Below are 13,526 nucleotides of genomic sequence, written 5' to 3'. Positions count from 1 at the left end.
CTGCCAACCGGCTTTCCTCACAAAACGACTAGAACGCGATGAAAGTCAGTATTCATCGAGTTCCTGTTTTTAATTGAAAGTCGCGTGAAGGCTGGGCCGAGGTCACGCGCAACCACGTGGCGTATCGCACGCTTCACGCTTGATCGATGAGCATAATTGGTCTCGCATCCTCCTAGCCTTCTTGACGATCAAACACTCAAGCATTCACTCACCTTTATCTCAGCAGATTTGTCGGGTATTTTTTTTTAGAACTAGTTATTTAGAAGCGAAGGAAACGCATCGCTTCGAAAGCGACAACTTGTTGATAACGGTGATGAAATTCATGTCCAACAATTTTGTGAATGAGAATATCATTATGTAAATGAATACTGTTATGCTCGCCCACGTGACCTGACTTGCGTCAGTGGAATGCACTCTAACGCCCACAGGAAAAAAATCTACTAGATTAGATGTGAGCTAAAGAACTGGGTCGAGTTAACAGGAAGTCAAAATGGGGACTTGGTTAAGTGTCAAAGAAATGCGAAAGAAAAAAATGTATATGTATATATGTGGAGAGATAAATTGATTAATTGATGAAAACAGGCTTATTCTTTAAATTTTGACCTTTTAGAGTTCCTAGAATAAGTGATTGATTTTCCCCTCACGATACTTAGTCTTTGTGAGACAGCAGGTTATTCAGAAAGTTTGAGTCCTGAGTCTTGATCACTCTCATGATATGTGACCCAGTTTTACTCACTCACGTCCAAACACATTACACGTGCACCTGAAAAACATTTGCTTGGTTTTGGTTACCTTCCTTGACGCTTTGGCCCTTAAGAGTGACTAGCATGCAATTTCTCCTCACATCAACCCCCCCCCCCCCCCCCGAATCAGTCATAAGGTCACGAGAATACAGGAAATAATCATTCAACCCGAATTAAGAAGCTCTCTTGGTTGTTTTCAAGGTGTCGATCGGCTTACTTGGTGCCCGAGAGAACAGATTGGCAATTCACATAAACGAGTTCTCCTTAAGAAAGCTTTTGGATAATTTATTATAGATCAAAAGCCAATTCATTGCAAAGGCCAATCAGAGCGAAGGAAATAAATTCCCTGAGTGACGTGAGTTGTCAATGAGAGCCCAGAGTCAATGCAAGAATCAAACAAACTGCCTAAGCAACGGAAAAGCGCGGGTGACTAAGTTGGTCATGCAGAACTGTCTTAGCTCTGAATCTAATTTTGGTTTTATCAGTTGAGTCGATGGTGTAAATTGGCCAACTAAAAGATTTCCAAAGCCGACGTTTCGAGCGTTCAACCCTTCGTCAGAGCGAAAGAAGAAGGGCTAGCGCAAGAAACGTCAGCTTTATAATTCTTTACTGTGGCCAATTTACATCATCAACTTAGCTGATAAAACTATTTCGTTATACTCCCCACTGACGCAGCACCCCAGTTTCTTCAGAAACCTTTCCCCTTTGCAATTGTTCATTTTGCACATCTCTGTTTGGGACGATGGCAGAAGTTTTTCAAACCAATCACAGAGCGAAGGTGAGAAATACCAAAGAAGTCCTGGATTACTCTCTATACGCAATTGAAAATTGCTCATCATATCGTTTTTAATTTCTATAAATAGTATTTTTCAACCAATTATATCACTTTTTTCTAAACCAAATGTCGATTCCAAAATCTTACACCGATCATCTGAAGTAAAATGGCGTTTTGGTTTTTTTTTTTCTTTTTTGCTACCATCTCTTGTCTACATTTTATCACCTGGATTATCATCCAAATTTTCGACTCTTTTTTTTTTTCAATTCGCGACCGAAACGTCTAACCGTGAGAAAAGAGCTGAGGTCAGGGAGATTTTTGTTGAAACATTTTCAAATTGTTCAAATTCAAATAGCAACCTCGAAATGGCCGTGTCGAACTGGAACGAGCTGTCAAATGAAAATTACTGCTGAATAAATATGACAACTGATTGAAATCGTGGTACGTGGGTAATTTTGTTTTCATTGGGCTCCATGATTAAAGCAGTCACGAGGAAGATTTCTACGTTTGAATCGCTGAGCAGTTGATGACCTCTGAGGCTATTCTCACAGCGAAAGACTGAGGACAAAGATTATATCTGATTTGGTTTGTATCTCAGGAAGTTGTCTATTTGGCACCGACAAACGTCCCATGTTCATTTAGTAAAAATTTACAGCTGTTGCTGTCAAAAGATATAGATTATCCGCTATATTTTACGTGGTAAATGCTACATGGATTAATTCACACGTAGGGTGATCTAAACAGCACCCAAGGTGTTTATTGTTTGAGAGATTTGTTATGATATGAAAACTGATAATGCGTGCAACAATGCAATTCAGTTATTATCTCTTTAACCGGTCGTATTTTATGGTGAAATTGATATTTTATTATTGCAAAGCTGATGAATACATGTATGACTGTAATCTGTTGAGATTTTGTATGTAAAACATTGCGTTGCGGTGTCATTAATATTCCGTGAGGCCAATTTGGGAGTCAGTTATACGTGTCGCAATACGTGCTCGTCATATCCACTAACCTTGCGTGACAGCCTTGCATGACTTCCCATGTTAAGCGGAGAAATGGAAAATTGTACTGCACATCATTCAAGAGATTCTTTAAATTCATTATACATGTTTGTTGTTGTTTGTTTTTTTTAAAGTGAAGTCGAGTCATTTTATCAATTAAATGGACACGAAAGCAGAAAACACAGACGAAAAGGTAAGTTCTTGTGAGGTAGGTGGGATTTTACAGGATATGATGAACAAATTGTATCGCGTTCAATCCATCCCAAATCACTTTCATTTATTTGTGTAATATTATATTACTATTTTGGTTGTCATATTAAGCATAATTTTTACGATCGTAACTGATCATAGAGTGAAGTAGTAAGAAACTTTTTTTAGACAAAAGCTAATCTAATCTAATTTTTTTTACCCCTACAGTTAAAAAAATTGTAATTTGTTCACTTATACTTCCCTTTGTAGACTCTTTTGAGACCCATTTTGATAAATCAACAGAAATTTTTTAAACTTTTGGCATTCTTGTTAAAACGTTAAATTTACATATATATATATCTTTTTAACTAAAGACTTCCATTATTTGATATGAGAAACTGATTGAGGATAGAATAAATGCTCTCATTTAACTTTGATTTTTCAGTGTGACATTTCTTCAGAAGCTTGTAAACAGTTAGAGTAAGTATATTTCAAAATATTTTTTTCTGTATCAATTCTGTTACAAGACTGACATGTAGGTAAGACAGATTTTCAGAAGGTATATTCTAAAATATTTTTAACCTTTTAGATTAGAAAATCAGGAATTAAGAGATAAATTACAGAAGTTGGAAGAGGAAATAGCAGGTATACATTCTAGTGAGAGAGCTGATGTGTCAGTTGCATCACCCAAAGAGAAGAATGGTGAAATACAGGAAACACCTGATAAAGTGAAAGAAAAGAAGGGACAGGATTTGAAATTCTCCCCTGAGCAAGCAAGGAGGTAAATTGAAAAACATCAATCATTCAATCATCACTAATAAAAGGAATATCACTGTGAGCAAATCAGAAAAAAGATCATTTGTTTAATTTTTTAAAGTTTACAATTATTGTAGAAGTTCCCTAAAACGAAAAATTTCAATGCAAGGGCAGTTACTGATGTTTTGACATCCTGAAAAGAATCCACGATCAGAGTTAGGAGACTGTGATAATGATTTGCATGAAAGTTGTCAAATATCAGTCACTGACAATGAAAATGTTCCTTTTCATGGTTGATCTCACCCATTTGATTAGGCCTATGATCAACATTGTTGACTTTGTCATGTATTTGGGGAGGAATTAAATGAAAAAGTCCCTCCCTCTGTACACATTTGTAAACAATTGATTAATAATTAAACTGATATTTTGAATTTGCAGACTAAAAGGAGACTATGATGATGTTGTGAATAAAAATCAAGAGCTTGAAAGCAGAATCCTCCAAATGGTAATCTAAGTATAGATTTCCATCTGCCATTTTTCCTCAATTATACAATTCAGTTGCTGTCACTTTGATCAGGTCTACATGCAATGCCCTCATTAGCTTGAAATGCGTGGGGGTATTGTTCTCATCCCTAGATGGGATGTTAGTCACTGCAGCCCACTCTTCTCCCCAGCAATAAGTCAAGATTCGAATACAAGTTGCTATTATGATCATTTACTCCAATGGGAGAGGTGGTTGCCAAACAGTTTAGTGCACTGGGTCAAGAAGTCACAGCTTTTTTTTTTTTTTCCTTTCTGAACAGTTCATTATGTTGTGATCTTTAGCAAGACACTTTGCTCACAGAATACCTCTCCTTACTCAGGTATTAAATGGGTATCAAACAACTTTCAGGCAAACCTTACAAAACTCTATGGAGGCGAGGATACTAGCTTCAGTGTCCGGAGGACCATTTGGCTTGGATACAAAATGTTTCTTTTTTCTAACCATTTGTGCTCCTGGTCAGAGAGACTCTGGGAGAGTAAAACATTTTGCCCAACCTATCAACCTGTCCCTTGCTAAAATCCATGCCTTTTATTTGGAAGTCCATTAGTACCCAGATCACTAGACTGACATGTCTCTGTAGTAGAGACATGGTCCTTAACCCTTGAACTCCCAAGATCAAATTATTAATGCTCCCCTCTAGTTATTACAAATTTCCTTGTGAATCAGTTATGAGAACTTAGTGTTAGATCAAGAAAACAACTTCTACATGATAAGTTGGAGTTTTCTCAATACCTGTTTGCAGGATAATGTATGGATATTTTAGGGAGAAATTCCATGTTAATCACTTCTGGGAGTTAATGAGTAAAGCACATGAACTGAATTTCTTTAATATATCACTACTGTTAACTTAACACCACTAGGCTAGCGAAATGCAGACAGAGAAAGAGAAGTTTGAGGCAACAGTTGGGGCAATGTCAAAGCAGTTAATGGACTTTGTTGAGAAAATGAACAAACTGGAGGTGGAAGCTGTAAGTTCAAGTTGATCAATTCCTGTTCAATGTCAACTGAATTTGGAAAAACTGTCATTTTGAGCTGAGACCTGTATAATTTTATCTTAGATGAAGTACAAGAGAGATTGTTCATTAGTGGTACAGCTTTTGAAGTGTAACCAGTCCCTGGACAGGAAGTTTGTTTCTCAAAAAATGGATACGGTGAGCAAACCATCCCCTTTACACAGAGTATTCATGATGTATGTTAGATAATAAATTGTAAATCATTTACCATGAATTAATCTTTAAAGTACCATTATTGTAACACTTTCTATGATCGTTTTCATTATCATTGTACTTATTATTATCATGATCATTTTTTTACTCAGGGTTGTCAAAAATATTTTCATTTACAGGACTGTGATACAAAGTAGGCAGCACTAAACCATGTTATTCCCATGCCATGCTTCTGTTCTGAAAATTGAGCCAGAAGCATTCAGAATAGCTGGATGGTACAATTTAAGAATAGAAGGTGAAATGGGCCTTTTGTCAGTTATTTTGACAACCCTGATGTAACCATAACTTAACATCAATACATTTTCTGTTTACTGGACTGGACTAAACATTGACTTAACTAAATCACAAAAAGCTTGCATACAGGATTTGGGTGGAGGTCAATCAGACCTTAGGATTTAAGGGTTTTAAATGAATGTTTAATATTTTATTAACTTCTTTCATTCTTTTGTGCTTTTCTAAATCCACAGTTACCATCAGAACTGAAAGACAAGTTGACAACAGAGCTTGACCTTAAAGAAGAAAGACAACCTCTCAGCCATCCAGACTGGAGCAAAAAACTCTGGAGAACAAAGAGTATAGGGCCAACAAATGCAAAAACAGAGCCACAGTCAAAGACTGTACGTACACCTAAGTTCAGTGAATGAGGAATATCAAAAAGTAGTCCATCCACAAACACTTTGAGCATAGTTTGCAGAGTGCATTAGATTTAAGTCATCATCGTGAGCACTTGACACAAGTAAGAATGTGCATGTAGGTTTTTTAACTGAAAACTGATTGAATAGTTTAAAGTTTAATTTTTTCATGGCAGCTTTATCAAAATTTTATTGCCAGATAAAATTTAGCAACTGACAGATCTGGCCAATAAATTGTATAAATATTTTTTTTAAGAATGTAACAGCCATCTGGCTAAGCCAGGTACCTCACTGTGTTTGTAAGTGTCCTGACCTAGAAACCCCCTGCCTAAAGAGCATAGTAAATTCCAGGGAGTTCTCTATGCAGTCTGCTGAGGGAATTGAAGTTTGGAAGTGAAGAGTTTAATATTAGGATATTACAGGTGTTAGATCTGTACTAATTTCTTCTTTCAACTTCCAACCTAGAAGAACATGCATGGTTTTAAAAACGATTTACAGTATTTTTTGTAGTAAGTTTTCACTGAGGTGAAAATAGAAGATAATTCTTAAAGCAAAATTATTTTGAAAAATAAAATTTTGAAGTTGAATTTAAGATTGATCAGTATTTTATATGCAGCTGCTGTTTAATATCAAGGAGATAAAACTTGAATAAAATATGAGATATTCATGAACACTTTATTGCCTAGAAAGGTGTTGTACAAAGATGTTATTTGTCTTGCAAAGAGGGTAGACACAGTTAATTGAATTGTGTTCACTTCCACTGTGTTATGGAGAAAGTGGTCAAAGCCAATCAGAGCATAGATAGTTAAGTGTATCTCATGGAGCCAACATGAACTGTGAAATTGAAGACAAGAAAACTGCCAAAAAAAATGGAAAAATGCAAGTGAAGGAGGCGTTTATTGATTTTATTGATTAGTTTTTGTATTAAATCTGGTTGATTAAGTGAGCAGCTGGGAATTTTTGACCAGTCACTCAGTGTAGTGAAGCAAAACCAAAACAAACCCAGATTACCTCTATACTCATTTAACATTGCACTGACAAATAATGACAGAAACAATGAAACTGCAAATCATGAGGTAATAAATGCAATTGAGCAAGGCAGAATCACTCTCAGTTAATAATATCTGGTGGAGTGGAAGTTGAGAATGGAGTTTTTTTCGACCAATCACAGAGTAGAGGAACTCAAAACCAATTGTAAACAATCCTTGGTTGATCTTGGAACTATTATTTGAAAATTGCTTTGCTCAGAAATTACGTCCAAACTTTAACCTGCCCATCCCACCCACAGGTTGCCACCCAGCTGGGTAGGGTGGGGTGGTACGCAACATCTGTGCATGGAGCAGAGTGAGCCTCTATTGTCCTCATCACACGAGCTGTGCTGTGATCATAGAAAAAAATTTTCCCATCTGCTGAGCCAGAACAAATTATTTTTCCATCAGGACTGAAATCACATCCAATATGATAACCACAAACCTAAAGATTAATAAGAAAGAAGTGCTCAGTTTTATTGAATAGTTTTCTTGTTGAGCTTTTTACATTCCCTTAAAGGATGGATCTGACTTTGAAATCTGCTTCCATGTTACACTTTCTACATCACAAAGTTTTCAACATGAGAGTAAAAATCATTCTGTTTTCTTTATGAATTGTGAATGAACGTTATTTTCTTGAGGCGATGAGCCAAAGATGGGGTGGGAACTGTGGCATGTGAATGGGGATTCCTGACAAGGAATTAATGTGGGGGGGGGGGGGGGAAGCTTGTTTGAAATAGGCCTTTCACCATGGGGACTTATGAACCAAAGGATTTTCGCTGGAACAATTTTTTTCTCAGATGGACCAACCTTTAATAGGAGGGAACTTTTAACGATTTTATACCATAATAAGGCATTTGTTATCGTACTTTATTAAATTTTATTACCTTATGGCCTTCGTATCTTTTGAACTTATTCAGCTTGTATGGTTTTCTTGTTGAGAACAAAGCAATGTAGTCACCATTTGACTGTGCCACAAAATGTGATTCGTAAGGATGGACCTTCAAGCAAGTGCATGTAAAGGCTTCCTGAAAATACCAAAATTAATATACTGTTATCATCCGTATGTAAAATTTAAGTGATTAGCATCTTATTTCTCCATATGATATCACCCCTGAATGACACTTCAAGGTCACAAGAATAAAGGAAATGATCACCAACTAAAGAAGCTCTTGATTACTCAACAAATTCTCCTTGTCAGCACCTTAGGAAATGTGTAAAGAACAGTACAGAGAATATACATACTGATGTCAGGGTGTAAAGGGTTTGGGGTACTTTGCTTAAAGTGCAGTCTAATAATTACCTGATAAATTTGATTTGATAAAACTGCCGTTGATCTAAAATCCCACACCATGATCCCCTTGTCTGTTGAATTCCGTCTGACAACTTCAGCAGCAGAAACAAATTCTTCTGCTCCTGGTAGAAATGCTAAATCCTGTACTTGACCAAATAGAGCTGAGTATGTTGTTGCAATCTACCAAAAAAAAATTTATTCCTAATGAAAATTCTATCCAATTATTATCCTACTATGGTTCAATAACAAAAAAAATTATTCCCATCAAGTAGAGTTAACCTCTATGGCTAGCATTTTTTTGGCAGCCTGACCACTTCTATTTGTGTCGAGCACTCAAAAACCACCAGCTGTGATGGCTTGTTTACAATCTGTTTCCTCCCTGTCTGAGAATATATAAAACAATGTTCACATTGTAACAGCTCTCATATCAGTTGATAGGAGTTAATCACTAATGCCTGTAATGGGAGTGCTGTCTTGGGCTCCATGGCACTAGCCTCAAAGCTGCAAAACCTCAGGCTAGCCTGCATCTAGGGACTTGGAAAATACTGGACCAATCAATCAGCCTTCACTATCATGTCACATCTCTTTTTCATCATACACAGGAAAAAAATGCAGTACATCTTGGGGAATTTTGCTGACTTAAATGGATCTCAAAACTCTATCTTCACTCTAAGGTAAAAGGATCTTCTTAAAATAGAAAAATATGTTATTATTCTAAAAATAATTTATTGATGAAATTAGAAGATCCTCGCAGCTAAGAACACTACTGAAACTAGTAGTTGTAAATAGGACCTGAAAAAAATTCAGGCCCGTACGGGATTTGAACCCATGACCTCTGCGATACCGGTGCAGCGCTCTACCAATTGAGCTAACAAGCCAACTGGGAGCTGGTCAATGAATTGGGTACAAATAAACATCCAAGTGAATGAAGAATTTAGATATATGAAAATTCACATATTTGCACTGCGGTGAGGAGATGAAATTAGAAGATCCTCGCAGCTAAGAACACTACTGAAACTAGTAGTTGTAAATAGGACCTGAAAAAAATTCAGGCCCGTACGGGATTTGAACCCATGACCTCTGCGATACCGGTGCAGCGCTCTACCAATTGAGCTAACAAGCCAACTGGGAGCTGGTCAATGAATTGGGTACAAATAAACATCCAAGTGAATGAAGAATTTAGATATATGAAAATTCACATATTTGCACTGCGGTGAAGAGATGAAATTAGAAGATCCTCGCAGCTAAGAACACTACTGAAACTAGTAGTTGTAAATAGGACCTGAAAAAAATTCAGGCCCGTACGGGATTTGAACCCATGACCTCTGCGATACCAGTGCAGCGCTCTACCAATTGAGCTAACAAGCCAACTGGGAGCTGGTCAATGAATTGGGTACAAATAAACAAATCAAATTCAAATCCCGTACGGGCCTGAATTTTTTTCAGGTCCTATTTACAACTACTAGTTTCAGTAGTGTTCTTAGCTGCGAGGATCTTCTAATTTCATCTCTTCACCGCAGTGCAAATATGTGAATTTTCATATATCTAAATTCTTCATTCACTTGGATGTTTATTTGTACCCAATTCATTGACCAGCTCCCAGTTGGCTTGTTAGCTCAATTGGTAGAGCGCTGCACCGGTATCGCAGAGGTCATGGGTTCAAATCCCGTACGGGCCTGAATTTTTTTCAGGTCCTATTTACAACTACTAGTTTCAGTAGTGTTCTTAGCTGTGAGGATCTTCTAATTTCATCTCTTCACCGCAGTGCAAATATGTGAATTTTCATATATCTAAATTCTTCATTCACTTGGATGTTTATTTGTACCCAATTCATTGACCAGCTCCCAGTTGGCTTGTTAGCTCAATTGGTAGAGCGCTGCACCAGTATCGCAGAGGTCATGGGTTCAAATCCCGTACGGGCCTGAATTTTTTTCAGGTCCTATTTACAACTACTAGTTTCAGTAGTGTTCTTAGCTGCGAGGATCTTCTAATTTCATCTCCTCACCGCAGTGCAAATATGTGAATTTTCATATATCTAAATTCTTCATTCACTTGGATGTTTATTTGTACCCAATTCATTGACCAGCTCCCAGTTGGCTTGTTAGCTCAATTGGTAGAGCGCTGCACCGGTATCGCAGAGGTCATGGGTTCAAATCCCGTACGGGCCTGAATTTTTTTCAGGTCCTATTTACAACTACTAGTTTCAGTAGTGTTCTTAGCTGCGAGGATCTTCTAATTTCATCTCCTCACCGCAGTGCAAATATGTGAATTTTCATATATCTAAATAATTTATTGTTACATGAAGATTTTAGGACATCTGTCCAGTAATTGTGCACTTACACTTCCAGTCCTTCTGTCCCAACATAGAATGGAAGATTTAAAAGTCCCAGCTAGGAACAGGTTGGGATCACTGGGATGAAACTGGACACAAGTTACGTAGTTTCTGTGTGGAAACACTTTGATTTCCTTTCCTGTCAAAATAAAGAGCAACATAAATCAATAAAATCAATTTAAGCATCTAATTTAATCACAGACATGCTTTGTAGCACTAAACGTAGGAATATAGAATACACACCAAATCAATAAATGCTTAGCCCAAATAACTAACACTGTCAATACACTACCAAACTGATAACATTAACCCCTTGAAATGCACAAAGAACAAGTGCAAGGGCAAGGGGGGGGGGGGGGGGGGGAGAAAGCTCCAGCTCTCCAAGCAAATGTTTGATGAGAGGCTCAGCCCCCAATGTTTCAGGCTCCACAATATTGCTGGCACAGCATAAAATTAGTGTAGCAAAATACTCAGTCTTGTAATCTTTTCAAATCATTTCATCAGGATTATTATATGTGCAAAATTATATGTGGTACTAAGCCTTTTTAGCTTTGAACAGTACCAGCCTGTGTTTCAAGAATAACACATTAGGAATTTTTTGGATAATTTGAGTAACAGTTTTTACCTGGCTTAACCCTTAACTCCTAAGAATGACTAACATCAAATTTTTCCTTACAACTGTATATCACCCTTGAATCAAACATTAAGGTCATGAGGATGAATGAAATGATCACCAACTAAAGAAGTTCTACATTGCTAACCAAACTCTCCTTGTCAGCACCTTAGGAAACATATGGAGAACAGTATGGAGAATATACATACTGATGTTAGGGTGTAAAGGGTTAATATACTGGATGAGTTTCCCCCACCCACCCTCAATCACGCACACACACACACACACACTTCAATGTGCTGCACCACGCCTGAGTATACAAGATAACACTCTCCACCTAGTTATGTTTCCCTAACCCTATCACTGGTCTCTTGCTTAATGTTTTCATAATGCAGAGGGAAGTTGTACATTAGTTCACAACTTTTGTTTATACACCACAATAAATGTTTCAAATACCTGTTTCTACATCAAACAGTCTTGCAGTTTTGTCATAACCACAACTCAACACTTGTGACCCACAGTGACTCCATTTGGCATCTTTTACTGCTTCAGTATGACATGTCAAACTTTGCATACAAGCTCCACCTTGCTGTGTGTCCCAAACACAAACTGTGCGATCCATCGATGCAGACACCAACAAATGATTATTACTCTCTGTAACATTCCATCTGATGCAGTTAACACCCTGGGTGTGACCTTTAAGATTTAAATGTAATTTCTTTGATGGTTTGCATACTTGATCTGTGTCCTTGCGGTTTAGAAATTTAGCTTCATCTGGGTGATAATTTGCTCCTTTCAAAGAACTATTTCTCAAGGTTAAATCGGTTTCTTGTGACGGCTGATTCGCCATAAGGGATGAGGATGTTGCTTGAGCCAATTTCTCTCTTTGTCTCTTAGACACGTAAGGTTTGACGCTTGGTCCTGAACTTATCAAAGATGGCATCGTTTTCTGGTTACCTGAATCGAACAATGCTGCAGATTTCGTATTCTTCTCAGTACTTGTCCGGAAATAACCACACGCAGAGGTTTTGTGTTTATCATCAATTAAGGGTCCACAAAAATCATTTTCAGTACTCACCGATGAATTACAGGCGTTTACAGTCTGTTTTGATTCAGTTAGGTTATTTGAAAATAATCTACATTGCTTTCCAGGCTTGAAAGGAGATTCTAACTTTCCATTCTCGGTTTTTCTATTGCTCCCCGCGTAAATTATGATGTTATCAGATTCCGTAACCTTTGGTTTCTTTTTCGGGGACTCATCGCTCTCTTCAGACGATGAACCACTGTCGTATGCAAGTAGACCTTCCATAATTCACCGGAATATTGTAGGAGTAAAGTTAACAAGGTACCGCCATTTTGATTATACAAACTCATCCCCAGGACCTCTCGAAAAAATAATTCAAGATGGTGGAACCCGGAAGTGAACTACCCGGAAGTAAAAGCCTAAATTACAAACGCGAAATTTACAAATTTTATTTGACTATTTTTCCTTTCTATTGCAGCTCTAATAGAAAGTGATAAGATATTCTTCGTCTGAAATCCACCATAAACAACTAAAAACACAATCAACTGGCGTTTTTGGTAAACGGTGCTTCTTTTAAACGGGATTAGTCTCTACAATTAAAACCAAAGAATGATCACCTCGTCTATGTGTGGCAAATTTAAATATTCGCCAACAAGCTTCGGTAAAATCAATGCATCAAAAATATTCTTGAGCTCCCTACAGTGTGCTACTAAATTAGAAATGGGAATAAAATATCGGCCCATTTGAAAATCATCTCTTTATTTGAAACTGGAGACTTTTCTTTGTAAACCAGTAAACATCACTTTGTAAACCAGTAAACATCACTATTGGATAATGATATTTACTCTACTTCAGGCTGCCGTTACCGCTAAAAATTTATGCAATGTGAATGATCTAGAATAAACACAGCTGGTTTTATCTGCTTCTTCCATCTTTCCGCACTGGTGAAAAAGTTTTTATTGAGAAATTTGTTCCGGGCGTGAAAACTAGACAAAATTGTCACTTTAATAATAATATCCAATTCATGACCGAAACAAAACTAGTAACCTTCTTTGTGAATCGTATGATGCTTAAAATTCCATAGCAGTACATAGCGTTTCCGAATAAAGGTACACCTTCTCCCTTTTGCATTTATTATTCATTAATTCTGAACCTTTAAAAATTTATATGTGATATTTGACCGGTCTGCAAAACAAATTGTAAACATTGGGCACTACCATTAGACGAACGCTCGTCGAAAAATTACCGTAACCCTTTCTCCAAGTTATAATCGACCCCTCACAAGTGCAAGGGAAAAGCCCGTTTACACCTCAAGATAAAAGAACTGACTCTTGAAACCGAGAAAATGTTAAACAGTCTGAATAAC

At 37.2% G+C, this 13,526-nt stretch overlaps 2 protein-coding genes across 3 annotated transcripts; one reads left to right on the top strand and one right to left on the bottom strand.

Moving 5' to 3' along the window:
• The first annotated feature begins 1,914 nt into the window (after positions 1 to 1,914).
• On the top strand, positions 1,915 to 6,463 carry LOC113677564 (tight junction-associated protein 1). Of its 2 annotated transcripts, XM_089211183.1 has the most exons (8): positions 1,915 to 2,103; positions 2,657 to 2,715; positions 3,157 to 3,191; positions 3,301 to 3,492; positions 3,906 to 3,972; positions 4,872 to 4,979; positions 5,070 to 5,162; positions 5,705 to 6,463. In XM_089211183.1, the coding sequence occupies exons 2-8, from the start codon at positions 2,683 to 2,685 to the stop codon at positions 5,879 to 5,881; spliced, it is 705 nt and encodes a 234-aa protein (XP_089067309.1). In that variant the 5' UTR covers positions 1,915 to 2,103; positions 2,657 to 2,682; the 3' UTR covers positions 5,882 to 6,463. The 2 variants fall into 2 exon arrangements, with proteins under 2 accessions (XP_089067309.1, XP_089067310.1); XM_089211184.1 differs by having other exon boundaries at positions 1,923 to 2,715.
• Positions 6,464 to 6,749: 286 nt separating this feature from the next.
• LOC113677563 (WD repeat-containing protein 25) lies at positions 6,750 to 12,525 on the bottom strand. The gene is made up of 5 exons (XM_027194380.2): positions 11,593 to 12,525; positions 10,532 to 10,662; positions 8,201 to 8,371; positions 7,785 to 7,925; positions 6,750 to 7,342 (listed from the first exon to the last, which is right to left on the bottom strand). The coding sequence occupies exons 1-5, from the start codon at positions 12,443 to 12,445 to the stop codon at positions 7,121 to 7,123; spliced, it is 1,518 nt and encodes a 505-aa protein (XP_027050181.2). The 5' UTR covers positions 12,446 to 12,525; the 3' UTR covers positions 6,750 to 7,120.
• Positions 12,526 to 13,526: the final 1,001 nt, after the last annotated feature.

This window comes from Pocillopora damicornis, chromosome 7, assembly GCF_964200805.1.
Source record: "Pocillopora damicornis chromosome 7, jaPocDami1.2, whole genome shotgun sequence".
In the NCBI taxonomy this organism is placed as follows: domain Eukaryota; kingdom Metazoa; phylum Cnidaria; class Anthozoa; order Scleractinia; family Pocilloporidae; genus Pocillopora; species Pocillopora damicornis.
Note: the sequence above shows the minus strand (reverse complement) of the source record. Positions and strands in the feature narration are given on the sequence as shown.